This window comes from Malurus melanocephalus, unplaced genomic scaffold, assembly GCF_030028575.1.
Source record: "Malurus melanocephalus ecotype Western Australia unplaced genomic scaffold, MMel_1.1 scaffold_60, whole genome shotgun sequence".
Classification (NCBI taxonomy): domain Eukaryota; kingdom Metazoa; phylum Chordata; class Aves; order Passeriformes; family Maluridae; genus Malurus; species Malurus melanocephalus.
Window position 1 is genome coordinate 1,902,597 of NW_026623292.1, and position 27,437 is coordinate 1,930,033.

The 27,437-nt window shown below is 38.2% G+C and overlaps 1 protein-coding gene across 1 annotated transcript in view; it reads right to left on the minus strand.

Annotated features, from left to right (window-relative positions):
- Positions 1-16,401, minus strand: part of ADAMTS20 (ADAM metallopeptidase with thrombospondin type 1 motif 20) — an 83,053-nt gene extending 66,652 nt beyond the window's left edge. Inside the window, exons 1-4 of the mRNA XM_057366146.1 lie at positions 16,298-16,401; positions 15,636-15,982; positions 4,146-4,308; positions 3,224-3,483 (exon numbers count right to left, since the gene is read on the minus strand). Coding sequence (XP_057222129.1) covers positions 3,224-3,483; positions 4,146-4,308; positions 15,636-15,982; positions 16,298-16,388 — 861 coding nt within the window. The 5' untranslated portion in view covers positions 16,389-16,401. The remainder of the gene's footprint in view (positions 1-3,223; positions 3,484-4,145; positions 4,309-15,635; positions 15,983-16,297) is intronic.
- Positions 16,402-27,437: the final 11,036 nt, after the last annotated feature.

The window sequence follows — 27,437 nt, forward strand, 5'->3', positions numbered from 1 at the left end:
TGTGCAGGGCTTTGAACTTTCAGAACACAGTCTAAGATGAAGTCCTCCAGTTATTAAATCTATTAAGGCAGTGCCTACTGCCTGTTCTGATGCTAGAATGCTTGGAGGACAAAAAGAAACAGTACAAGATAAGCAATTACAGTATTCTTTATTATATTTTGTTTCACATAAATAATGCCACTCTTTACTGTATTTCAACACAAAAAAAAATTATTTCACAAAATCCTATGGCAAAGGTATTCCTTCTATCTTGATGTATTTCAATCAGAATGAGTCTTTCCAAGATACAATGTAAATAATATGAATACTCATATTGCCAACATTTGTGGAGTTTTAAAGAAATGAGAAAATGCATTCCAGTTCCAGTTCAATGGGATTACTTRCATGCTGAGAGTTAAGCCTTTTCAGGTTGAATTGGATGAGTGACAAGACACTTAATACCCTAAAAATATTTAGCAGTACATTTCAGTTCTTATTTTCCACTCATAAAACAGCAGCAAGTTTACTTTGGTGGCTTTGTTGATGCTAAAAAAAGCCCCAAAGAAAATAAAAGAAAAATGGGCCAGGATTTCAAAGGTTCGTCTGGGAGCTAGATATCCAAGTTTCATTAAAATTTAATGTGATTTATAGGCTTAAAGTTTTTAGGTTTCTTTAAAACCCAAGGCAGAACTAAACAACCTTAAAAGCTTCAGAGTTGCTACAAGAGTAAAGTATAATGCTTGATTCACTTAAAATGCCAGCAATCTGACAATTTACCATAACAGAAGAATTTGCTTGACCAGACACAAGTACCAGTTAAATTTAATAATCAAAGCTATCTGCATAACAGCAGAAAGGATAAAATTGAAAAGTCTCATTTCTTATCTTTATGGACCATCAATTAAGTCTAACAGTGGCTCTATTTCAAACATGATGGTGGATGGGGTTAAGAAAAGACCCACCAGCATATTGATAAATTCTAATGCAGCTTACCTAGCAAAGAATGGTAGCCATTTGTTTTCCTATCCTTCACATATTTGTTACTACTTTACTGAAAAATAACTGTAATGGAGAAGAAGAGACTGATGGCTGTATTTTCATACACGTTATTTGTTTGTTGACAAATCAAATCTATGCCTATAGAYAGGGTTGGAGCAGATGACTTCCAAATGTTCTATGATTTCAAGACATTGCTGAAACACTTCAAGGAGAAGGGATATGAGCTCATATATGTATTCTTTGGGGGAAATGGAGGCAGAGGAAGGAGAGCATGTGGAAGTGATTGAACTGTAAAGAAAATCTTTTAAAATTAAGATCTGAATTTGTATTTTTTATCTGCATTTATAAAAGCTCAACATTGCTAAAAATAACACATTAAGAAACTTTTGTTTCAGGATTACCTTTAGCATATATATATATATATATACACAGATATAGATATGCTATACATATTACCACCTACAGTGGTATTCAAAGACATTAAACTCACATTAAAGATATAGTGGCTTATTGCATGCTACTACCTCAAAGCCAGCAGTAAGTGCAAAAGACTGACCTAGTTCTACAGTATAGATAAGAAAGCACAAAAATTAAATCCCAAGGTTTTTAACAAAGAAMTGGAATTCATTGTATTCTATAGCAGTATATAGTATATGTTAAATACTAGATCTTAGAAACAGTTCATATATAGGTTCCCTTTAATAGCAATTACACAATGCTTATCTTATTTCCCTAGAAGTACAATAATGTAAGTAAAAAGACAAATATTGTACTGTAAGGAACAGTAGTTGAATGTACAACATCTACAGATGCAGGAATAATGTTAAAAAAAAAAATCAGGAATTACATTATCTATAATYACAACAATGCCCCATGAAAATGATATAATCTTATTGTAAAGTTCTGTAAAAAACAGGTTCTATTTTAAAGTAATGTCTTTACCACTTCACTTTGTTTCTTAGTGCAGCTCTTCATTAAAGGAAGTCACTATAAGAAAATGGCATCTTTGGGATCAATTGTTTCTAAAGGAATTCCAAACTGAATCTATATTATAAGTTAAAGAGAAAAAAAGAACTTTTGGTACTTTTTTTTTGTAGCACATGAACATTTAGAACTTCATACCATTAAAAGTAGAAAAATTCAGAAGACAAATTAAAATATGCTAATCTCCCCTTAAAACCCCATTATTTTTCTTATAAACCAATTAAAGGAAAGACCATGTTCTAAATTTAGGTGCCTACATCATCTGTGTATTAGATGGCAGCACCTGTAGATACTGCACTGAGCAGCATTCCGTTCAGTTGTCTGTGTATTATCCAGCATCCCTTCATGCAYTACAGGTTATCAGAAACCTAAACCTACAACTGGCACAACTGGCAGACACAACATGATTTACAGGAGACTTGCACAGCTTTGTGAAGCACCAGCTGAGGCTGTCAGATATCCTATGGCATCTTAAATGGCACAGGGCAYTTTTACAAAGCAAATTGATTGATCATAGTGAAAACTAGAGAGCTATTCTGTCCATCAAAAAGTAGAAGTCTATACCTGGTCAAGTTAACAGCTGCCTAAAAAGCAGATGTCTCTATAGATACCTATAGGGTGGGTTCTTTAATTTGCTAGCCTCCAAGCTAGATGCAGTTTCATATAAATTAAGCTTCCTGAATAGATGTAAGGACAGAAATCTAGAAAGAATTACAGTGAAGAATATGTTAGCATGCTTTTTCCTAACAGATGGTTCAACAGGTGCCATGGTAAACTTTTTGATTGTAGAGCTTACTGTACTATATTCTGAATTAATACAAGTAATGACTTTTGGTTCAAGAAATAATTTACCACATAAAGATCACAAATAAATGATGCCAACTCAAAGTCTGATTGATATCAATCTGAAATTTCTTGAAAAATTGAAAAACTAGGATTACTATAACCAAGCAATTTTTCCCACAATTACCATTAGACAGATATSGTAATTGATCTCTATGTTTCACTCACTGAAGCGTAAGAATTCTTCTAAAGCAACAGAAAATCAGGAAATGGGTCACTTCATTTTACCTACACACCTTACACTGCATTAAATTGAAAAGATACATAACATCCAATTTTGACCCAACTTTTTTATTTAGGTTTATAGAATCTCTTTTTTTATACAGAATTTGATCAAATCAGAAGGGAGGAAGGTTGCAGAAAAGAAAACAACAGTACAGAAATAATTAAAATTGCTAGTACTTAAGAACTTACTTACTATTGACATCAATGTTAGTACATAGTGCTGTAAATTCTGCCCATGGTGACGAACCATTTTGGTGTCAGCTGTGACCATCACTTCTACATATCTTGGATAGGAAAGAAAACGTTTTTTCCTGGAATGTGGATTGCCACCATCCTTTGTAGAGAGGTTATTTAAAGCATACTCTAAACTGAGAGACTTCTTTAAAACTCTGCTCTCTTCATTTAAACTGCTGAAGACTGGATGAAATAAAGTGCTCTTCTTCAACTCTTTCTCTGTAAATTAAAAAAGTTACTGTTGAATGCAGTCGCTAAATGGAAAAAGGCAAAAGGCTGCCCAAATCAGACAAACTTACATTTACAATTAAGAGAAACAGTGCAAGAACTAAAAAAACCAATAAATTAAAAAAAACACAGAAGACTGTAATCAGTCACAGAAGACTGTAATCATAATTTGACTGACATCAAATAAGATGTCTTATATATTATTATATAGTTCTATCATAAACAGATTCTTTGTTACAATTAGTTAAGAGATAGCAATACTAGATAGTTCCTAGAATGCAGTGTAATCCAAACAGGAAGGCTGGAAGGAGATAAGCACTACATCTTGATCAGTACTACAAAGGAAGCAAGTTAGTCAAACAAAACACATTTTTACACRCAAACTTTTAGCACCAGCAGAACAAATAAAAAAAGCTAGGTCCAACCCTTGAATTCAGTTCCCTACTGACTTTTAAATTTACATAACATTATACTTAAATAAATATGGAGTTTAACTTCATAAGCAAGTACACATCAAAAACCTTAAGTGATTCCTCAACAGTTTTGTTAATATTCTCTATGTAGGATGAGGCTYTAAAGGAAATAACATTTAGATGACTCCAACCTATCTGACATTTGAAAAAGTCACAATAAAATTCAAAGCACGACTATACCTGAAACATCACAAGGTTTATGGGATTTTTGATACTTTTTTGTAAGCTCATCGTGCCTGTATATAAGATGTGGTTTGTTATGTTCATCTTCATGTTCACCTCCATCCGCTTTCATCAGAGGTTCTAAAATGTATTCACCATCATGTGTCTTAAAGGTACCCATCTGAAAGTAAGAGAAGCAATTGATTTATTTTCCACTAAAAATACTGATATAAAATRATTTATATTTATTATAATAATTTGAAGTTAATGATCATACATATGCACGTGAGACAGGGGCAACTTCAGTGGAAGCTGGAAGGTAAGGCAAAAGAAGTTTGCTTTCAGAGATTTGCCCCATCAGGATAACTTAGATTACCTTGCATATCAACAAYGTATCAAAGGTACTCACTGTAAGAGTTATGAAATGAAGGCAATTACAAAAATAAAGAGAAACTAGGTATAACCAAGCAGGACCAGCTGGAAGCTGTGCAAAGGAGAGCAGAGGCCATCAAGAACTTCAGAATTTGAGTGTTGTCCAAATTCTGGACTGATTTGTTGCCTTCTGTCCTTAACACAATTTATATAATCTTCTTCTTCTAAAATTGCACTTTCCCCATAGATTAGAAACAGCATAAACATCATACTCTTTTTAAAGATTTTTGAAAGGAATAGCAGGAATTCAAAGTTGACAACACTAAAGTGTTTTTCTCCTTGATTCTTCCAACACATCCCCCATCCTCAGCCATGACAAACACACATGGGCAACTATGTAATGGGAACCAAAGTAACTTGATTACTAACAAAAGCATTGGCACATACATAAAGAACAAAAATTAAGCTCCTTTCCCCTAGCAGCCTGCTCCATAATCCTTTCAATTATGAAATCCAAAACACTCTACTTTCTCRCTGCACTTCTAACCAAATTCATAATTTCCTATGATTTAAGTACTTCACCTCAGGAGACTATGAGAAGGAAAAAACATGTAAGAATTTCATCAAATTACTTTCAAACTTTTTGCAACATTTCACTTTAGCCAATTAAACACATCAAGTGAGTAGGTACACGGCATCCTGATAGATGTTTTGCCAGTAAGGGATAAGATTACAGCAATAATCTACATAAAATGGTTTAAGAGATTAAATGTACATGTCAACCTTGAAACTCAGGGTTATAGAGAGAATGGCAGAGCAGGATAAATGAGAACAGAAGCAATAGAGCTTTTTCAGAAAACCTATTAAGTCTTTTAAGAACTGCTACAGACTACCTCAGTGTCCAGGGTATTGTACTAGAATTATAATATTCCCTTGGATTTGGGATCCTTCTAGGCAGTTATCAGTTGTCTATGTTTAAGAGTGTTAGCCTGACACATGCCTGAAGCCTATCTGCAATCTTGCCTGATGCATAACATTATTAAAGCTATTGTCAACGCACTGTGGATGGATCCTCTGCACCACCTTTGTCACAGAATGAAAAAACACAGTTAAATAGTATTTTTATTTCAAGACTGTTTAACTCGCAGAAGAACTTTTGCCCCTGRGTTTCATTTAAATTCTTTGCAAATAGTCTTCATACTGGATCCTTTATACACTCAGTTTAGCCTTCTCACATCCAGCATTTTCAGGGCACATAATTTGCAGAGGACAGCAGATCGAGAGAACTAAGAATACTATGTGTGTCCCTGGAAAGGGCCTCAGGAAAGCAGACATGCCACAGCTTGTCAGTTAGTCTTAAGGCACAACCTTATGGGTAAATGACAGGGACAGACAAGAACCTGTCACTCAGGGACAAAGTATCAATTCTTGTTAGGAATCATGTTTTATTACATATATTAATAAGTCCCAGTTAACCTCATAAATCTGACCCTGTAGTATTCGTCAACACTAACCTGCTAATTAWTTCTTTTCTCCTGATTTACCATAAACCCTGCTTCTAAATAATAGATATTTAAAGTATGTTCTTCTAGATTTAAGCAAGAATTTCATTGTTCCTGCTTTACTTCACACATACATTTTAATTCCCCCCTATTCTTTCAAATAATTAGAGTAGATATTCTGAATTTGTTTCTTCAATGGCTTTTCCAACAAACAGACTTTTAGGTTTTACAAAGGAATGGTTTCAGTTACAACCCATGGATTATGAGAACAATACCCCAGAATTAATAACAAAAGAGTTTGTACTATGTTTTATAATAAACTCAGCTTCCAGAATATCAGACTTGCACTAGAAAAGATAAACTGCAAGAACAAAGCTATATTACTTTTCTACAATTTTACTCTTAAAAACAAAAACTCAAAGCRAATGAACAAAAAACCCCACCCCAAACACTAAGACAGATCTTTTCGTCTGAGTCTTTCTCTTGAAAATATTCACAATAGCACACCACAAACTTACAGGCCAAGAAGTTAGGACAGAGAGCTGGAAGGGCAGAATCCTATATTATGATTCATGGCCTCAGAATTATTCTTAGCTTTTTCTTTTAAATCAAAAGATGAAGACAAGATGGTACAATCATGTCCTTGAGACTGGAGAGTACACCTTTACAGATACTTGGGATAATTATTTTAGAAAAATGGAATCACATGCTTACATTTGGCTCACTGATTATTGTACAGTATCCCAGGATCAATGGCCTGTTTAGATAAGAAAGAAATAGCTGAGCAAACATCTATAATGCAACAACATTTCACTCTTTCTTCAATGAATTCTTTCCTCTCTACAATGCATGAGTAAAGAAGYAATTACTACCACTGAGTAGTTATGAATGCCTCCTACCAGTAGTTTATGACAAATTTTTGCACATCTATGTCAGTTGGAAAAAAACTCACTATGCTGTATTTGAGAAAGAGCAAAATCTAAAAGATGCATTGGTCATTCAAAGCTCAAGAAGACATYGAACTTGCAGCCACCCATTTCCAATCCTTCAAATCTGCTACAAAAACATCYGCTACAAAAATTCAGTCACCAACAGTTACACTGTTTACAGTCCTTGAGTCAGGAAAGGTAACAGATTCTGCTGATACAAATGAAGCTACTGGTGCATCTTGGAGGCACCAAGAAAAGAGTTGTGAGATCCAAAAGACAAATACCTTTGGCAAAACGAAATAAAGAAAAGTCACTTAGATGTACAGAGGCAGGTTCCTGTAACAGRAGCCCAGGAATTTGCAGGAAATTGAACTGGAATGACATATCTACAGACGCCTCTCAAATCATCTAACAAGAAATCTGCCTGAAAAATTCTATTTCTGTTCTCAAATAAAGAGATAAAAGTACATTTAAAAGATCTCTTCAGTAGAAGTGGAGCACAAAATTGATAATAGTCKCTTGCATATCATAAATAAGTGGTCCAAAAAAGGAGTGCTACCCAGAACTACGCATATGCATAGATTTGAGAAAAACTATGAGAAAACCCACATGAGAATGATAATTTATTTTTTGGACTTAAAATATTATGGATGATCTAGGCACTTTATATTAAATCAAGGTTCAGGAGAGCAATACAGCTACTTACCACATGGTATTAGTGGTTTAAAGTGGCTTAAAACTGTGTATCCTGCAATATTAACTCTATTAAAAGAATTATAGAAATAAATATTGCAGAATTATGGTTAAAGAATGTACCATGCCCATATACAAATTACATTTTTGGCTATAAAGTTTGTAGAACACATGGAAAATATAAAGGATGTATGGCAAGTTTCAGAAATGAGGAATTAATATGATCAACAGCACACTTAGAACAGTTTCATAAAAACTCTAAAAGAACAACTGGAAAACTTGACCCTAAATTGGCAGACTCTTTCCCAGGTAAGCTCCACTTCTGTGCTCAAGTACTTCGCATGCCCTTCTCAACTCACTTAGAAACCTGAAAGTAGTTTACAGCAAGAACACTTTAATGGTCAAAAAAATTACAAAATCCCTTCCTTTATATTATTCTCTTCCCCTCTCCTATCCCTCCCTCTTGATTTATTCAAAGCTCTTGAATCATTCAAGAACCCCTCCACCTTTTTCTTCCTGCTTCACTGTTACAATATTTTATAATGAAAGACTTAATTCTTAAGTCTTAATTACATTTCATATTAGAGTGATATGATATACTGTCAAAGTCTGGAAAAAGTACTTCTACTAGAAGACAATTCAGCTAGAAAAACAGTAAGAGAGAATGGTTCAAACTAATGTGTTAAGACCTGAGCTAAAACGTAATAAAATCATAAATAATAACACCAGCTAAGCAGCAGAGAAGAAATATCCAGCAATGAATGTTTTCTGGTAGAGCACCTTTTTAGAAGTGATTGAAAGCAACATTACATCTGAAATTCTTAGAAAGCGAATAAAATTTTCAAGGTTTGTTACAGGCATCTAATTGAATCTTACAAATTCTGTGATGCTAAGATTGCATGAGCTAACAGTAATCACACTACTAAAAGAATTGATGAGGCATTCACCTAKGCTTGGAAGTGTCCTGATCTGCAAAGACACTTAATAGAACGGGTTAGATAAAACTTCTTAATTCCAGATTGAAATTTAAGTTCCATGYAAAATGCTTAAAGGGATTTTACCTATTTGTATGTTTAGTTCACAGCTTACCCATAACCAAATGATAACCATAGCATTGGATCCAGTGTCCTTACTGCCAAGCTACTTCCACTCAGAAACAAGGAACATACAAGGGAAAAATTATTCTTGCAGGAAGTATAAAACCCTACACTAGGCACCCTGAGGATTCCTTTGTGAAGTTATCATAGGCAAGTAAGTCTGGCTGAAGCCTGGTGAAAACTGTATTCCAGGAGATCCTAAAAAAAATTTGCAGCCAAAATAGAGGGGCTAAATAGCAGACAACCTGTGAGAATGCTTTTTAACAAACTCAAAGTCACCCTGAAAGAGCAAAGGGTCATGGAAATTAGCAAGATTCATTGGAGTGGAAGGAAGAGAAAGGGGTCATTTATTAATTTACCTTTACATACAATATACAGTGAACAAGCTACACAAGTCAAATAAAAATATGAATAACAACTTTTTCTTTTATAGATATACACAAGGAGATTCCATTACAGAAGGGCAGTTATCCTGCAATACCTGTTGAAACTGCAAAACAAAATGTATATATACATAAAGGGATTTTGCTGTTTATTTGGGGGTTACTTTGGGAGGGAGTAGGTTGTTGGCTTTCATTTTTGGTTTTTAGGGGATTTGGTTTTAGCACCTAAACTATGATCAGCTAAGTATTCTGACAGAACACAGACCTAGGGGATCTGTACACTTTATCTTGGAGGAAACTCCATCATATCATCTTGCCTGTCTCAGAAAATGTCAAGCAAATTTACATTTGTACCTTATCTCTGTCTATAGRGAACTTCCTAGTTTTGATGTCTTTAAGTAGATGCAGAACCACCTTTTTCTCTCACTGGGAGATGAATAGCTCCACACAGTCCTTTTGAACTCATAAGCACCATCACAGGTAGTTATCACTCAAGAGCACACAAGCTATGGTTAGATTTTCACCTTAGTCAGCCACACAGTAATCTACCTGGAGTACTTCTGTCAATATGTGCATTCCCAGAAGGTATTAACTGTTCTCAGTGTCTGGCTTTGCTACCATAATCCTGTCATTTTCTACATGAGGGTATGTCTGAAACAGAATGAGAATTGAGACTATTGCAGATAGACTTCCCACGTGAGATAGTGTATCTATTCCCCAAGAGTACAAAGTTTCCTGAGATCCATGACAGCTAACTGTTGACTGCCACCTGGGGCTGAAAGCATCAAATTCAGAAGAAAAAAAAAACCCAACAAAAAAACCCCAAAAACAAACCACCTGTTTGCACATCAGTAATTTAGCTTACCTAGTGACAGCAAAGATCCATATGTTGTGTAGTCCRCCCTCCCCGACATTCCTATCCCTCACACTCATGCACAGAAATTTCTGTGTACTTCCTCGAAGTTTAATGAACACGTATGTTTGTGTGTGTGTGTGTGTGTGTGCGTGCGCGTGTATACAGAAATAAAAGTAAATCAAAGTTCCTTTGGCTGCCCACAACATTCCAGCAAATTTGTCAACACACTGTGGATGGATCCTCTGCACCACCTGTGTCACATAGACCCAAGCAATAAAGGCAGTAGTTAAGAACAAGCTGCAGCCATCAAAACAATTTCATTGGCAAACAAAATGTGCCCAGGTAGCCACCAGAAGGAAGGCCTCTTGACACAGGCCATGGACARAAGGCAGGCCAGGAACGGCTGAGCACCTTTGACATGAAATGCTACATAGACACGCCCCAGTCTGTCTAAAGAACAATTCCTGCAGAATTGCTGGTGAACAGGTAGACACAGACTCAGGTCCTACTGCTTTTGATAAAACATTTTCTGTGACACACCTTCAGCTGCAACTCCATGTATTTTCTCAGTTTACTAGCCCATGTGGGAAGGTAGAGCATCTATCATATTTTCAGGAAACACTGAAACGTAAAGAGCCTAAGGAAAACATACTGGGAAGTTTCAGGGGTTTTAGACCAGCTCTAGGGGSAGTATCTAAATTGTCTTATCATTTAATAACAAGCCAAAAAGAGAATATTTTATCTTAAACTTGCAAGGTAAATTCTTTTACTTAAAACCACTTTGTGCTGATCAGAGATAGAGTAAATGCATGGGGTTGTAATGGAAGCACTGAAATTTTTCCTGTTCTGCAGATCGAGAGCTGGAGTCTCACCTTATATATGTATATGACAAGAGGAACCAGAACTACTAAGTGGAAATCTTATCATCATCCAGCCAGTAGCAATAAGACTCTGTTTGCTCAAACAAGAATCAATTGCCTTGAGTTGATAATTTAATAGGATTTTTTCCTAGCTTATGATGAAATCAATACATTAAGATAAACTATGAAACAGTACGTGCCTTATGGATGCACATAGCGTTATAAGTGTAACCTGAATGCTGAAACTATCCTGCCTTCCAGATTCAGAAAGTTAACTTTTTTGAAGTGACACCTTGTAAGTTAAAGCATTAAATTACATCACGGTAAGCATACTTTCCAGTTACAAATGTTAAAAGTTTCTTGGAAAAAACAATGCAGTTTCACTCATTGAAGTTGTCAGTACTAAGGAGCACAAAACCAGGGAGCAGTATCTGGAGTCTGTTACCTGCACTAGATCTCCACAAGAAACAAGATGCTAGCTATGCTAGCAGTAGCTTCTGGCAAGTTTTCGGCTTTGGATTGTTGGGATTTTTAAGCAAATGATTAAAAATCACTTTTTTTTTTTAAGACAAATTCCAGGATTCCCTACTTTTCCTTAAAAGGACCCACTCTATCCATCCATAGCAACACACAGAGCTGTTTTCAAAATCTCTCAGAAAGGTGATTCACTGACTCATATAAATAAAAAATAAACACAACCTCCTGTACTGAGGATTGTGAAGATCCACACTTACGTTCATACTCCTGTCATTCTCCAGACAGTAAAAAAAGTCTGATGTGCAGTAAGGGAGTGTTACCAAAGGGCTTCCTTGAGCTGCCAAAGAAAGAACTTGTCACACTCCAAAGCTACATTCGAACAAAGCAGTCCAGCCTTCTTGGACTGCTGGTAAATCCATGCAAGAAGAGAGTCATACATACTTTTCTACTCCTAACTTCTGCCACTCACTGAGCACGTGAATTTGCTCCATACAGCAGACAGCATACACACAAAAAATTGTATTTTTTCCTTCTTCCTTACCTTTCCCTCTTCCGCAGTAGTCACATAAACCTTTGGCACTCAGGCATTCTTCCAGCTCACAAAAAGTGATTTTAACTATCCTCAGCATCAGTCAACACCCTCCTAACCCCTGAGAAAGATTACCAGGCTTCTCAAAAGACTAAAATCGTTTTCACAGTGTTCATTGAGGATGAAAAAAAAAAAGCTCCTTTCTTTACACGGGGTCCTGCTAGGAATTGAAGGTACATTGTAGTTAAAATAAGGCAGCTATCATCATTTCTAAGACACTTCATTCAGTGGTATTTGCTTGTATTTGYCATTAAAATCATAAGTTGCATGTTCTCAAAAGTTAATAACTTTAAGTATTTAAKATTTTACCTCTTTGATTTTGCTATCTGGATAATATTTGAAAGGTTTTTTAGTCTACAAGCATCCAGAGACATCCTCAGCAGATCTCATTTCCCATATTTGTAGGAAGCTATAACTGACTAATGCAGTAAAAGTAAAAAGATAGAACTTARGAAAATAAAGTCAAATAAAGCATGAAATGTCAAAAATTACTCCAAAGATGCAAGAAATATGCCTGTATGTGATTAGATGTTCAGTTACGCACTCCAAATGACCTTGTGCCTTTGATGGATCCCAAAGTTCCCTAATTATACACTCCCTCCTGCAATTACTACAGACTCCCTGCTGACCTTCTAACCTCCCTGTGCCATTTGCACCCCTGAACCCAGGGCATGCTCTGAAACGTAGCACAACAAAATTGCATACAGGGTGTCAGGAGCCATTAAGCAATGCTCCATGGGTACTCTGGGTTGTATGTGCTCTTAGCACACACAGGAAAAGGCTTAACTGAGGGTGAAATGGCAAAGCAGAGTGGAGGGGGAGAACACACTCAACTTGAGAACACAACTTGAGAAGGAGAAATGAAGCTGTGAATGAATGCAGTCAGACCTTGGGGATAGATACCTACAGAATAAAGTGAACGTAAGTACCTGTTTTCACTTCACATGACTCAGGCACATATCCAGAGCGATTTTAAAAGTTCCATTATTACACTTCCTGAACCTTTATATCTAAGTACAAGTCATGTTCTTCCTCCCTAGCTTTTACAGCATCAGCCAAAAATAAGCAATTGCTTTATACATGCAAAGCTGGAAGACAAAATTATACCTAATAGTTCAAGGCAGAATCTTTATAACATCATACACTAAGCTCAAGTTCAGCTATCCTACAAAGAGAAGGGATTTTACTTAAAATACATACAATGCAAGGCTACAGACCCACTAGTCTGATTTCTGCTGTCTTACTCACAATAAATAGCATCTTACCTCAGCAGCAGTCAGACTTTAAACACTTGGATGCACTCATGAAGCATGGCACCATTCATTAAAAAAGCAATAACTGACTAACATATTTTTGCAGGTACATTTGTTAAATGCACAAACCCATTAAATTTTAAAAACTTTGAGAATAATAACATCTTTTTAYTAATTTTTGAAGGTAGCCCCATCTAGGAATGGGAAATGCACTTAGCAAGGACAAGATGTCACAGGACAATTCCACTTGGTCTGTGGATCACTATATTCACATCCATTCTTCTCTAAATGCCAAAAAATTTTTCTCCTTTGCATGTCACACAAGGGAGAAAACATTTTATTTGAATCCATGAGGATGAGGAAGAATACTTCTCTTGAAGGTTCTGAGTCAGGTTGGAGGATACTCCGTGCAGTTAAAGGCAAGCAGCTGGCTATGACCACCACCCAATCCCTACCTGGCAAACAATAAGCATATCCCAACAAAAGTGCAAGCATCCATGGAGATTCTGTTTCCTCTTCTGAAAACTTCCACCACTGAGGGGAAAGCAGACACAAAGCTGCCTATGCTACATACCTTCCAAAGCTGTGTCTGCCTGGGCAGAAGGTGAAATGAGAGGTGAGAGAAGGTCCTGAGAGCACCAGGATAGAAAGGTCTTTGCTGGTGGCTCAGACTGGGCACTCTGTCARCCAGGTAATGATTGAGGACATGAAGTACAGGTGGAAGTTGCAGTGAAAGTTCATAAGGYTCAACTAGAAGAGGCAAAAGCCTAATTTAAAGGCACTCGGGGATTTCTGACCATACACATACATGATGGTACTGTAATGTACCAGTAAGGAGGAGGGGGGAAAGAAACAAGTAAGACATTCAGCTTGTCCCAGGGAAGATGGTCTTGTGATGAAGAATTTGAGAACTGATAAATAAGGTAGTTGAAACAACTTTTAACAGCAGTAAGTATATGTTTTGCAGAAAAGTTATTTTCAATGCAAATGGTCCCTTCAAATAATGCAAAGCAATGGTTTACAGGAATAGAATTCAAACAGGCAGAAAAGGTTATGAAAGTACATTTTTAAAGCTTCTCATATTTATTCTACTTAAAGTATGCCACTATTCTCAATGACATGGTATTTGAGTATCTATTAAAACATGAAACRTGGAATAAATAAAACCGACCATATTCATGGTCCTTCTTTCCTACTCCATTTGTGAGTCAGTAAACAGATCAAGGTATTTGGTATAGTTTTGAATTAGGTTTTGGATAATGTAGTCAAGAACTAACAATGGTTGTTTGTAGAGCCAGATACCTAGACAAAACTTAGGATGAATAGAGAATTACTGTTTTCAAATGCTTGCTTCTCCAGCAATTTCCAAGAACTATCCAAAGTCTACACACCTCAACCCATGAACAAGATGGTATATATCCAAATATCCAAGAAGCACAAGAAAGAGGTGTCTATTTAAGTACCAGTTATTTCTGGTTCTCTCTTCCATCATGTGTATCACCTTTTTTTAATACACAGTGAACAGTCGTAAATGCATCCAACAAATTCCATTCTATTCTCTGTAGGCTACTAGAAAGAGCCTAGTATATGAAAGTGGACTCTTCTGAGATCTCAAAAGAGTCTTGCACCTTTACTTTCCTGAGTGACTGCAAAAAAATGGAGCAATCTCAACTTAAATTCACAATAATGTTTACAATACTGTATTTCTACAGTGGGCATGTCATACAACTTGTCCTTGGCATTTCAATAAATAGCAGTGTCTTAATGTTTCTAGGTACAAAACTATGAAATTTATCAACACAGTACAACTGTTTTCATAGACAGTTGTGTGATACTATTTCTCCATTATCACTTCAGAAGACACAATAAATGCTATCAAGGGATAAGAACAGAATGTGTATCATTGGAGTTTTGATTTGTTTGCTCAATTCAGTTCTTAAGAAGCTTTTTACAGACACACTCCCACTGAAGCTAGGGAGATTCCTATTCTCTTTCAACACAAAACTTTTTAGAGCACTCCTGCACACTTATGAGGACATAACATATTTCTACAGCATTGCTGAAAACTAAGGAAGAAACTGATCAACACCAGCTCCTCTCTCATCATCTCAGCTACCATTATTCCACTCACAACCACAATATCTGTTAAGCTACAAACACATAACTGATGCCAACTGACAGCATCATTTTAAAAAATCAAWAGCTTACTGTGTTTCTAAGGCATGCTTTTTCCTCTGTTGTAATGCTCTTGGTGTCATGAGTTACATCAACCAACTATATTACTGGCCAGCAACAGATCCTTTGAAAGCAGTATTTGTATATCCCACCAGAACAGTATCATCATGACTGCACACTGCTGATGCCAAGCTATTTCATGACCAGCTACTTGGAATGCCGCCCAAGAATTTCCAACTTAACTCTCCAGCAAAGGCATCCCACTACAATTCTTTCAGGGAGAATATGAATGGAGACAGGAAGCAGTGACCAACACGCTTACCAAACCACCACAGATGCTGAAGACAGCCATGTGCGCCTCCTGGTCATTGACATGCCCGCGGTAGAAACAGTGGCGCAAGTCAGCGGAGGACTGCTTCTGCGGGGCCCCGACGTGCACCACCGTGTACTGAGCGCCAACGAAGCCTGCATCAGCACTCAGGTTGAGCTGGAAGACCTGTCCGTACGCACTGAGCTGGTAATGCGTTCGGAAAGCAGCGGGCTCCAGCGGTGCCTCCAAGCTCCTCTTCCTCCTTCTGAAGTGATGCCTGTGCGGGAAAACTTCTCCAAACTCATTCACTCGGACAGGTGTGATGATTTCATAGGAGGAGAGCTGCTTCACTAAGGTCTCTGCAACAGAAGGCAGGAGGCTCAGGCTGACGCAGCAGCACAGCACCAACCCCTCGCTGGCATCCGCACGGCTCCTGGCACGGCACTCGGGGCGCCAGCCCGGGGTCCAGTGACAGGCGGGGGGCTGCCGGCAGCACGCCCGGCGAAACCCCACGGAGGCCGCCCGGCCCCGCCACCCGCCGGCCCGGGCCGCCCCGTGGGGAAGCGCTCCCTCCGCCCGCCCGCCGGGGAGCGGCGGCTGCCCCTGAGGGCACGGCGCCCGCCGCAGGGCCAGGACCCCCGTGCCTGTCGCCGCCTTTGTTGCCGCTCGCTTACCTTGTCCGGGGTGGAAGCGGATTCCCCACGACGCGGTGACGAGCAGGGAGAGGGGGCACAGCAGACCCGCCAGCCGCCTCGCCCCCCGCATGGCTCGCTCCGCGGCGGCCGTGCCCGCAGCGCCCCCGGGCCGCCGCTGCCTCAGCGCCCGCCGGCGGCCCGGGCCGGCCCCGCACCGCGCCGCTCCTCCATGCGCCCCTCCTCGCGTCCCGCCGCCTCCGCGCCCGCCCGCGGGAAGCCGCCCTGCGCCCGCGCTCCCTCTCCTCCCGCCCCTCGCCTCCGCTCCCCGAGCTCTCTCTCCGCCGCCGGGGTGGGCGAGGGCGGCCCTTCCCTTCCCGTCCGTGCCTCCGCCTCCCGTGCCGCTGCCCCCGCGGCCGGCGGGGCGGCGCGGAGGTGCCCGCTGCCCTCAGGCGGGGCCATCCCCGCACTTCACAGCGGGCACGAGCCGCCCAATGGCGCAGGGCAGCCCCCCCGCCCCGGGATGGACAGGGGTGGACAGGGGTGGCCCGAGGCTCTCGGCCCCGTCCCCATCCCTCAGCCCCTCGCCCCGGGTGCTGCCGGCGTTACCGCACGCGAGAGGTGCCGCTCCCGCAGAAACACGGACTTTGAGAAGCCTGGCAACGAGGCGTTCTCACCGGGAACGGCAGAGGCCGCGCCGGGAAATCCCGGGGTGTCAATGTCCCAAGGTTCAGTGTCACCCACACGCGCACCCCGCCGAAAACTTCAGCTCTGGGGTGAAGCCGTTTCCCCGCGCAGCTTCGAAGGAATGGGATGTCCAGGCAGAGCCTGACACCATGGTATTGACAAACAGAACTTGTTACAGCTCCGGGTCCCCTGCTGAATTTGTTCTGTCTGCTTGTCCCAGCATTCAGGGAGCTCGGCAATCCTCGCATGGAGCATGTGGATTACCTGTCTTACTTGAAAGCAGGTTAAGGAGATGACACTTTTCTCCTGAAATGAGGGAACGGTTTAATCAGGCTTTGAGTGAAGCTGTGTAGTACTGGAACAGTTTTCACTGCTAGAGTCAAATCTGTCAGAGCCGTGATTATAGAAGGAATACCTGTATTGTTCTAATTTATATTGGTATCAAATATAATGTTGAGAATATTGAGTCTTGTTGGAAATACCGAATTTCTTCTTGAATACTCAGAAGATGGAAATGCTCAGATGCATATTAAACTGTTTTCTCTATGTAGCATCACTGATAAGCACAGTCATATTAAAAGGAAAACTTATTTGAAGCCTGAAGAATTCTGCAAAGTGAAAGCAAACAGAAAGCTTATGTCTCCCAATAGCATTAATGTCAAAGAAATCCAATAAGAAGCAAGAATTCCAAACTGTTTCTTTTAAATTGCGTACGCTTGAGAAGACTCATCATGATAGTAAACAGAACTCCAGTTCTGAGAACTGGAGTAAGAAAGAATAGGAGGTGGGAGGAGAGAGGTCCATTCTCCCCACCACAGAAGGAAGAAGATACAAAATTCATTTCAGTACCCTGATATGTTGCAGAAAACAATGGGCAAAGTCGAGGAGACCAAAAGTAGATCAAGGTTTAAGGATGAGTGCTTTGGTTATATTGGCATAAAATGTACAAGCAATAGAAAGACATTAAATTGAGAGGAACAATTGTTCCACATGCCTCAGATTTCTCCAGCAAATGAGACTTTTCCCATTTCTTGGATCTTACTCTTTGAAGCAGTAATCAGAGTGCAGCAAGTAAGCTCCTTCTCAGTCGACCTAAATGGTTGTCAGTGATGAAGCAAATGGACACTACTTCATTAAATGTAAGCTAATATCCACTGATTCAGATGTGATGTTTCACTTGTTTATGACTTGCAAAACTACTTGTTCTARAAATAAACAGAAGCACTAAGCATCAGGAAAGTCAAAGTTTCAGTGTTACCAATTCAAGCACAAAACTTTGTTATAGACAACTTCAAAGCAAATACAACAAGATGACTCAATTTTAAAAAAAATGTATATATTTTCAGTATTTCAGGAAAGACAACATTTACTTCAAATGCAAACATTTAAAAATCTATAAAATTACTTTTATTTAATCTCATTTTAATAAAACCTCATTTTAACTTTCTCTGTATTCTTCATGAGAATGGAACATCAGCTCTTCTATGGTAAATACCGAAGGGTTATCTCTCCCTGAAGATTGACTCTTTAGAACACTTTAAAATTGACAACCTTCATTTAGATTGACAGATGTTCCAGCAGCTCCTGTCAGTGCCATGGACAAAAACCAGTGCCAGCTATGCTACCTTTTTTTCCAAATTTGTGACTGAGACAATAAGTAAATTTCTAAGCTTGAATCTGGTGATTCAGGCAATGTGAGGCCTGACAGTTTAACACCTTTTTTATACTTAGCAGCCACTATTCCTTCAAAAACCACTGAAGCTCTACAGATATTAGGCACAAGTCTGAATTTCAAATGCAGGATGGGTTATGTGTGCAGGAGCAAAGGGCAATAAGGCAGGGGGTTAAGGTTAAGGCAGTTCTAGTAGTATTCACGTTACCTGAATGGCTTTGGGCAAGAAGCTGCGGTCATTCATTTGACCTCTACCCATATGGCATCAGTTTGAACCTTGTGAGGAGCAAATATAACCCTGTATATCAAAGCAAGGAGTGTATTTCTATTACAAAGAAATGTAAGTACATCAGAAAATTCAGAAACCATGGAAATAGTATGTTTGCTACAACTTTTAGAGGTAGAAGGACGGAGACAGGGTGACATGAAGATGAAGAATTATGTAATCTATTCAAAAGAGAAGAACTGCAAAACATAATAAAATATGAAAAATTAAATTTTAAATAAAAGGGGCGATAAGTATGGCAACAAGGACAAAAAGAGGTTGTGCGATCTCCATCCTTGTAGATACTCAAAACTCATTTGGTCAGGAAGCCCTAAGCAACTGGAATTAAGTTTGAAATTAGTCCTGCTTTGAGTAGGAGGTTGGTCTAACTGACTTCCAGAGCTTCTTTCCAGCCCAGATTATTCTATGAAACAAAGAAAAAAAATGGTTCTTGCAAAAACCTGAAAAGACTGAAGTGGAGAGGAAAAAGGAAAGGAAAARAATCTCTGCAAGGAACAGAGATGTCAGGGGAAAAAATCAGGAGAAAAAAATCTTTGGCTACAAAGAAACAGAAGAAGAATGGAGACACAACTGAGAATATTTAATAAGATTTTTCAATGCCAGAAGTTGTATACTGGTAAAGTTCCAGCTAAAGCAGTAGAACTATGCTGGTTTGCATCTGCAAATGCTGTTCTCAGAGATGTAATGTATTCTGACTTYATTAAATCTGCATTGACATTAAAGCTTGCTATTGAATAGTTGTCTATAAAATGCCTCCTACATTAGTGAAATAAAACCATCTATTTACAGTATTTATTGTTTGTATTATCTCTTTCAGTAGATATGTTTGGAACGAAGTATGTTGTACCAGTTATTTTGCAAGTCAATGAAATAGAAAGATAGTCTGTGCTCACTGAAATCACTTGTTCTCCTTGTAGTTTCTCTAGGATTTTGTGGATACAATGAATTGCAATTAGGTCATGATTACTCTAATATTTGTATTGTGCACTTAACATGTAACAGGAGATAAGGCTTGTCAGATAAAACAGTGGGATTTGTAAAAATGCATACTGAAAATTTAATAAATTTCTTCCTTAGGACCACAGATTAGCTATTAAATCCTTTCACCTGGTTTTGGCTCAATTTTTTTTTTTAATTTAAGTGGTCTTTTGTAAATGGTTTTGGTTGAAAATCACAAAGTGGAAAAGAGAGTTATAAAAGTCAGTCATTCAGAAAAGGCAAAATCAAAATTTCACAAGTAAATAAAATTATTATAAAAAGTAAAACTTACAAACAARTTTTATTTCAAAAAGGAGACTATATGAAATATATATTTTATTTCTTTATTATTATATCTTGACATTTTTCTGTCTACAATTTAAGTCAGACCTTCAGGTTCTTATTTAGTGTCCTTGTCATAACACTAAGCACATTGCACAAATCCACCCAGTTTGCAGTCACTTCTCTTATTCATCCACTTGTTTCACATTGCTCCTGAGACATTTATACCATAGGTATATACACACCACGGAGCCATCTGACCTCTGGCACCGGGTCAGGAGCMGCCCGAGTCCCTGTTGCTCAAGGCTACTGTTGTCAGGAGCAGGCTGGCCTTGTCCAGACGCTGAGCCTCCAGTGAGCCTGGCTCGATGCCTATCCCAGAGCCCTTCCCATCTGTGCCCCWCTGCCTCCTGCACAGTTCCGTCTGCAGGGAGCTGCAGGAGCCGGGGTTTTGGAGGGAGGTATCTGGGTGGGTCAGTCAGTATTCTGTGTGTGTTGGCAGCTAGGCTGTTCCTGCATGACCAGCCATGTGATTTTGATACGTACTGCTGGGGATAAAAAAAGTGTGGGTTTTTTTCTCCACAGTATGTATACATTTCTGCTACTATCTGCATTCACACTATAGAAGTTTTTCAACAATGGTCACTTACTCTTAGATTGTCTGTAAATTTATTTTTTCCTTAATCAAAAGCAACAGAAGATTCATTWCTTTTATGTTATTCAACATGAAGTTGTTTGTCAATTTTTATCCTGTGAAATACAGTTTTACATACCTTACCATGTAATTGAAACTTGCTTCACTTAGTTTTTTGAGATCCTTAATTATTTTTGCATGAAAAATGTTGTGGTATCGTCTATTGAATACTAAATCGCTGGTAAAATGTATTATTTACAAACAGATGTATACCAGGCAGTCATAACTACTAATTTAAGAAGCTTATGATTGATTMATATTATTTCTTTGTGTTATAAGTGAAAACAGGCACTTTGATATCATCACAAATTCCCTGGGAGGGAAAGCCAAGAGGCACATGCCAGCTACAAGGTATTACACCCAGCATTGTGCAAGCAAGTACCATGGATGTAGTGCAGCTCAGTGTCCCAGGACAGAAGCAGACTGATTTGTGCCTTCTGCTAACACTGGATCAGGAATCCTGCTCTGAACTTCACCCTGTCTTTGTGTTCCATCAGCACAGCGCACCTGTTGTATTGGATGGGGGAATTTCAAGGAGAGGCAAATGTAGGTCRCCAACAGCTCTGAGAGAAGCATGCACAAGAAAAGACTTCTAACCTGAGATGTACAAGTGATTACATACAAATAATTCAGAAAAATAAGAATTACAGCAGTGTGGAGAGACAGACATGTGCACTTACTGCCAAAAAGCAATATTTTTTTTTTTTTTAACGTCACAAGCACACTGCAGCTGTTACTCTGGCTGGAGAGAAAGTAAAGAGACATAGGGCCCAATTCATCTCTCATATCATTGCTGTTAGTTATGCCAAGGATAGTTTGGCTTACATAGCACTCTCCTAGCTACCAGCCTTTTTCAGAGTCCCACTCTGGGTAGTACCTAAAATTAGTCCACAAGAGAATATAAACATTCCAAGACACTAACAGCAGTCATAAAATTGGGCATCAAATTATTAATAGCAAGTGAAATAGTTCCTAAATGTGCTAGCTCAAATCCATGTTTGCCCAGTGTTACCCTGTGCTATTTAGAAATGCTGGCTTTAGCAGCAATTAAACTCCTCAAAACTAGAGATTGGCATTAATATATCCATGTGGCAAAATGCACAAAGACCAGGAGGATCCAGAGGCATCTGAACTCCAATCACTCTGCTAGATGTGGTTCTGTAGCAGGATGAAAAGCACATTAGCATCATGAGACATCCTCATATCCCAGTGCTGTGTTTCAAAGGGAGATGTGAGCTTGTTTTGCACTAAYTTCACTGTTCTGACATTACAGTCATACCATACAAATGTGGGAACACCACAAGTTCATKGATCATTGCAATATTTTACCAGATCAAAGACTCTTCTTCATTCTTARAATACTATTCTTGTGTTCAGATTCATAACTCTAACTATGAAACAGCTGAAGACAATAGGAGAGGGGAATCAGGTATAGTATTAACAGGCTGTTCCTGGAGGGAGTATAAGCTTCATATCTCGCAAGAAACTTCTAGGAAAAGAATTGGCAGCTCTCTGGCAGCTAATAGTCACTGAATTYGCAGAAACTACCCTCTTCATTCAGGGGTTTTCTCATATATGGGATTTCTTTATCTTCCTCCAGATGCTGTTTTTCCCAGCTGGGAGACTCACAAGAAAATTACCAAACTGATCACCAAGACAATAGATGGATGAGGGCTTTCATGGCAAAGCCATACAAACCTCTATGTAAAGAGCTTTGTTTTGTCTCCATCTTTACTAATTCTGAAAAATTGTCTCCTGATAGCCAAATTGAACATGCTGACTTTGCAAAAAGTGGTGATGCCCTAACTGCACAAAGAGATTACAGAGAAATTGTTATTCTGATAAATAAATACAAGTTCTGGAAATGATTTCATCTTAATTTAGTTTTAGATTTACAAAATTAAATAAGGAGAGCTTTTTATCCCGTCAAGCAGTTTTACAGAATTCATTCGGGAGAAAATCCATGTTTAATTCTATTTCTTCCAAAGAAATTTTGATCTTGTGTTTCCACTAGCTGTTCAATAGACTAAACTAGGCATGCTTGATACTCATTTTCTTGATGATGTTCCTCTATACACTACAAACTTGCCACTTCCCTATCAGAAAACCTGTGTAAAAGACATATCCTCTATGGCAGTTCGGTCAGCATTCTGATGCATGTTTTTTTATCTCATTAAGCAAAGGGTGTTGYGTTCTAGACCCTGTTTGCTAAACACTGAAGCAAAATCATCTGGTCATTTGAGTTCAGACCTTGGAGAGTCACAAGGTGGACAATATTTAAATAACAGTAATTTAAACGAAAGTACTTTAAATTTGAGTGAACAAGACAGTTTAGTTCCTTCTTTTTTCTTTCCAAGACTAGTTCCCTCTTCTTTTAAGCATTTTCATTTCTAAAACCAGAGAAGTATTAAAGTTCTGTATTCAGTAATGCATTTACTACTAAAGAATGAGAAACCCTTAGTTCCACTGTAATTTTAACATCTCCCACACATGCATAAAGATAAGTTCTCTCATGACACTTTGAGACAACAATGAGCTCTCTCATTTGGTTTTTAATAAAATTGTAAGACTGTACCCAAGGCACAGAATAACCTAGAGGCCCTAAAGGAATTTAAAGTGGCTGTCAGTCCTCTTAAAGGAAAATGTGTTCTTTGCTCACATGCACAATTCTTTCTGAAATGTGCTGCTATAAAGCAAGAAACTGTAGATAAGTGCATATAGTGAGTTACATGGAAATTAGCCATTCTTTAAAACTGGCAACATCAAACCAGGGCTCACAGGGAGAAATTACATGTGGCTCTGTCATGTTTGCATCCGTGTGAAACTGTTCAAGCAAAAATAGTACCTATGGTAATTTCTGAATGGCTGCTTCTTTCTGTTTCTAGAAGACATGGACATTTTACATCCTTATCAATACATAATGAGATGTTATTATTAGAGACACTATGCCATCCTCTATGGCTTGGCATCTTATTGGTAATTAGTCCCATTTAGGTAAATGGGTACAAATTGAGTAAAAAACCTAAAAGACCTAAAGTAAATTCAGTATTTTGGTGTGGTATGGAACCAAACTGAATTATAAGTGAGAAAAGCATGATTTTTAAAACCAGATTCCAATTTTTCAAAGTCATAATTGCAGCATTTTGAACTAATTAAAATTAGAAGAATATTCTAGGGKAAATGCCTAGATTACAACGCAGGCTACAGCAACAGTTACAATCTTGTCAAAAGTATGTCAAAACATCAGCTGGATTTCATCTCTATTCCATACAGCAGGTGGTGGAAGGAAATCATCTGATACAATGATCCCAAACTAGCAGGTGGTGGCATCAGTCAGGCTTTTCATAAAAAGCAAATTGTTCTCATCAGAAAGTTTACCACTAACAGAGGAAAACACCATTCCTCTTTAGCTTGTGTTTTAGGATGTCRTTTCACAAATAATTTAACTAACTATGGTGCCTCAAAAATACACAAGTGAGGGAGTGACCCTAATTCATAAAGTTGTCACTATACATATCAGTGTCATTTAACTGCTTTCCTCAGGGTTTTTTACTCATATTCAAACTATGAATTGCTCTTTAAAATTGGTACAAAGACTCCCTGATGAGCATTACCACGTGATCATTCTCTCATTAGATTTCCTGGRTCTGTGTGTACATACTGTCTGTGCCTGCAAATTTTTCTGCTCTCAGGTTGCCATGAGGGACCATGCTGATAACTCTTCTCTTCCTACATGCGACGCAACAAGATAATTTTACTTTAAAATTTTCAGTCGTATTTCTTCAATTAATTAAATGTCATCTGCTCTGCAAAACCCTTTTTCTAAACAATCTTTTTATTTATACCACTTTATTATTTATATTGATTTATATTTATTTGTATTTTTCTACTTTCTTGCTGTTTGTATACTGATATATATTCAGTAACTATACAAATAAACAGATCTTTTAAATGCAATAGATTTACYTCTATGAGTTCTTTATTTATAATGCATTTTCCAAAAAATGTAATTTAGTTTTCAATAATGAATTTCCTTTAAACTTCTGTTTCTAAAGGATTTTGCTGATAAATATATTCTTCTTACTGGTTTTTTTTTTAGCAAATACACACACACATTGTTCTCATTGCTGACTCAAGGCTATACACCATGTTTAGTATTTGATATGCTTTTACTCATAAATTGTGGCTATTAGTTAAATTGATTCTGATTTTTGAAACATATTGCACCCAATTTTCTCAAAAGCATACCAGGAGAATTATGTTCTCTAGTTGCTAAAAGATGATTTTTGATAATATATGGAAACATTTTCTAGAGATTTTAGCACTCTGCTTGGACACAGATAGCTTGCATTAGTGAATGCCCTAACAATATGCTCTTGTCTTCACTCAATAATACATTATATAATATTTCAGGTGTAGTAAAAGACTCACTCAGGAATATGACAAGCACATTATCTGTCTTGAAGTAGAAACTAAACTACACTTCTTACATAATACTAGTATTATTACTGCATCTTATTCCTATTTGGAAAATAATTATCTCCTTCCACATTTAGAGAACATCCGGAACTAAACCTTTCTGTGAATTGCACCATACCTGCCTAGTGAGCTCAGCAACCTTTGTCTGATATAATTTTCATTTACAGACAGATATCTGATACCTTGCAGAAGAACACTTAAATGTAATTATCTGTAACCTTATTACAGTGTCTTAGAGGTGGAAACTATTAGCTGTCAAGACTGACTGTGATGGACAGTTAGTCAGAAATCTACCTTACTTGGGTCATTCTTTCTAGTAAGTAATACAATAGCTAGAATTTGATCTAATTTTGCTGTCTCTTAGAATTTGGAACCATGGGGAAAAGGGCAGCAGATGCAMCCTTGAACTACTAAATCAGGATATATTGTGAAATCTCTTATGATATAGTAATTATTAATAAGAACTGTTTGTCATACACATAGACTATAGTATTATGGATCATGTTGCTTTAGCTTTGCTCAGTTTACTCCCTGTAGTTTTMCATTTTCTGTTGCAAAATCTTCCAGTTTCTGGAAATGCCTCTGCCTATACACTGGCAAGTTGCATTCACCACAGTTCATCAATTTTTTAATACATAATGTTTTTAGGTTTGTGTAACACATCAAAATATAAAATAAAACAAAGAACTTTATGAAAAAGTAAATTATGTGAAATTCATTTTTCAACTAGAGTATCTGGTAGGTAGCATTATTGTATTAAATACTCTGCACCTCAGTTAATGTACTTGTTATATAAGTGGATGTCATAAAAATAGAGGTTGCAACAGAAAGCTTCAAATTTTAGTGAAACAGACAAGTCCTGATGCTAGAGAATTGGAAAGTGGTGTTCTTTTACTAGCAGTTTAAAAGTAAAAGTAGACCAAATGTCATGTATCCAACATGGGTTCTTGCCAAGAAAATAGCCTGGCAGGGGATCAGAGGGATCAGCAGTTACCCCAGTGACCTGACAGAAGGCTGGTAAGGTGGATTGGCATCAGGGTGGAGGTGAAAATCAGACACAGAGCCACTGGCCATCCATGTCAGAGGCAAGAGGGCAGGAGGCCAGGCAGGATGGCATGATACTCTTCTTGCCCTTATTAGAAGGCAGAAAAGGCTGAGTACAGTGAATATTTCTTTCCAAATTCTCAGATACTTGAAATCAATGTGTGCATTTTTTCCTATTTGGAACTTACTTGATTTGCTGCAGRGGAGTATGCAGAAAGGTAAGTCTCTTGTGGTGAAATCCTTCGTGTAAAATGAAGGAGCAACAAGAACTCATCAAAGAAAATATTCAGAGTTATTTTTGCCCCGAAAAGCTCCCACTGGCTCTTTGAAAGCTCTCTCTTTAGGTATCAAGATAGAAGAATGACATGCAAACATCTCTACTGGTTGCAGTTAATTCCAACAGTCATGCCAAACTGAAGGACTTTATTGTCCTCTCAAACATCCTCCTGTATGCACAAAAACAGACGGGGAAAGCACTCATGCTGGGGAATCTTCATTCTGGTGCCACCAAAAAGAGCAGCAGCCAGAAGGATTGCAGTATGGCATACTCCTCTCAGTGCAGAGAAAGGCATGACAGACAGTAAGCTGTAGTGCCAACTAAAAGCAGCAACAGTGAGCAACAGCCATGAGATCCYGCCAGAAGGGGATATGTTATTCAATCTAGTCAGTTTTAGATTGGTGTGTAGTGCCATGACTTTGGCATARCCAAAAACAGGGTTACAATCCCCTCAGATACTCTAAAGGACTCATAGAAGAATGACAGCAGACTTCTCTCATCATCTAGGAGAAATATTAATGAGATGATCTTCATGTAAGTTGAGTAAGTGTGTTTTCCTACATCACTGCTAGGTTTTTTAAATTATAGACTTCCAGCCACTCAAGAGAACTATACCATATAAAAAACAGCTGCTTTATTAATATCTGCTTTTACGTAGCCTTTCTAGAGCAGGGAGAGAGATTATCTGAGTTGTTGTACTTGTACCTTTGRTAGTGGCTCATCTGTATTAAAATCTGACCTGCAAGTCAAGACTGCTCCTTTTGGGATTTGACAGAAAGCACT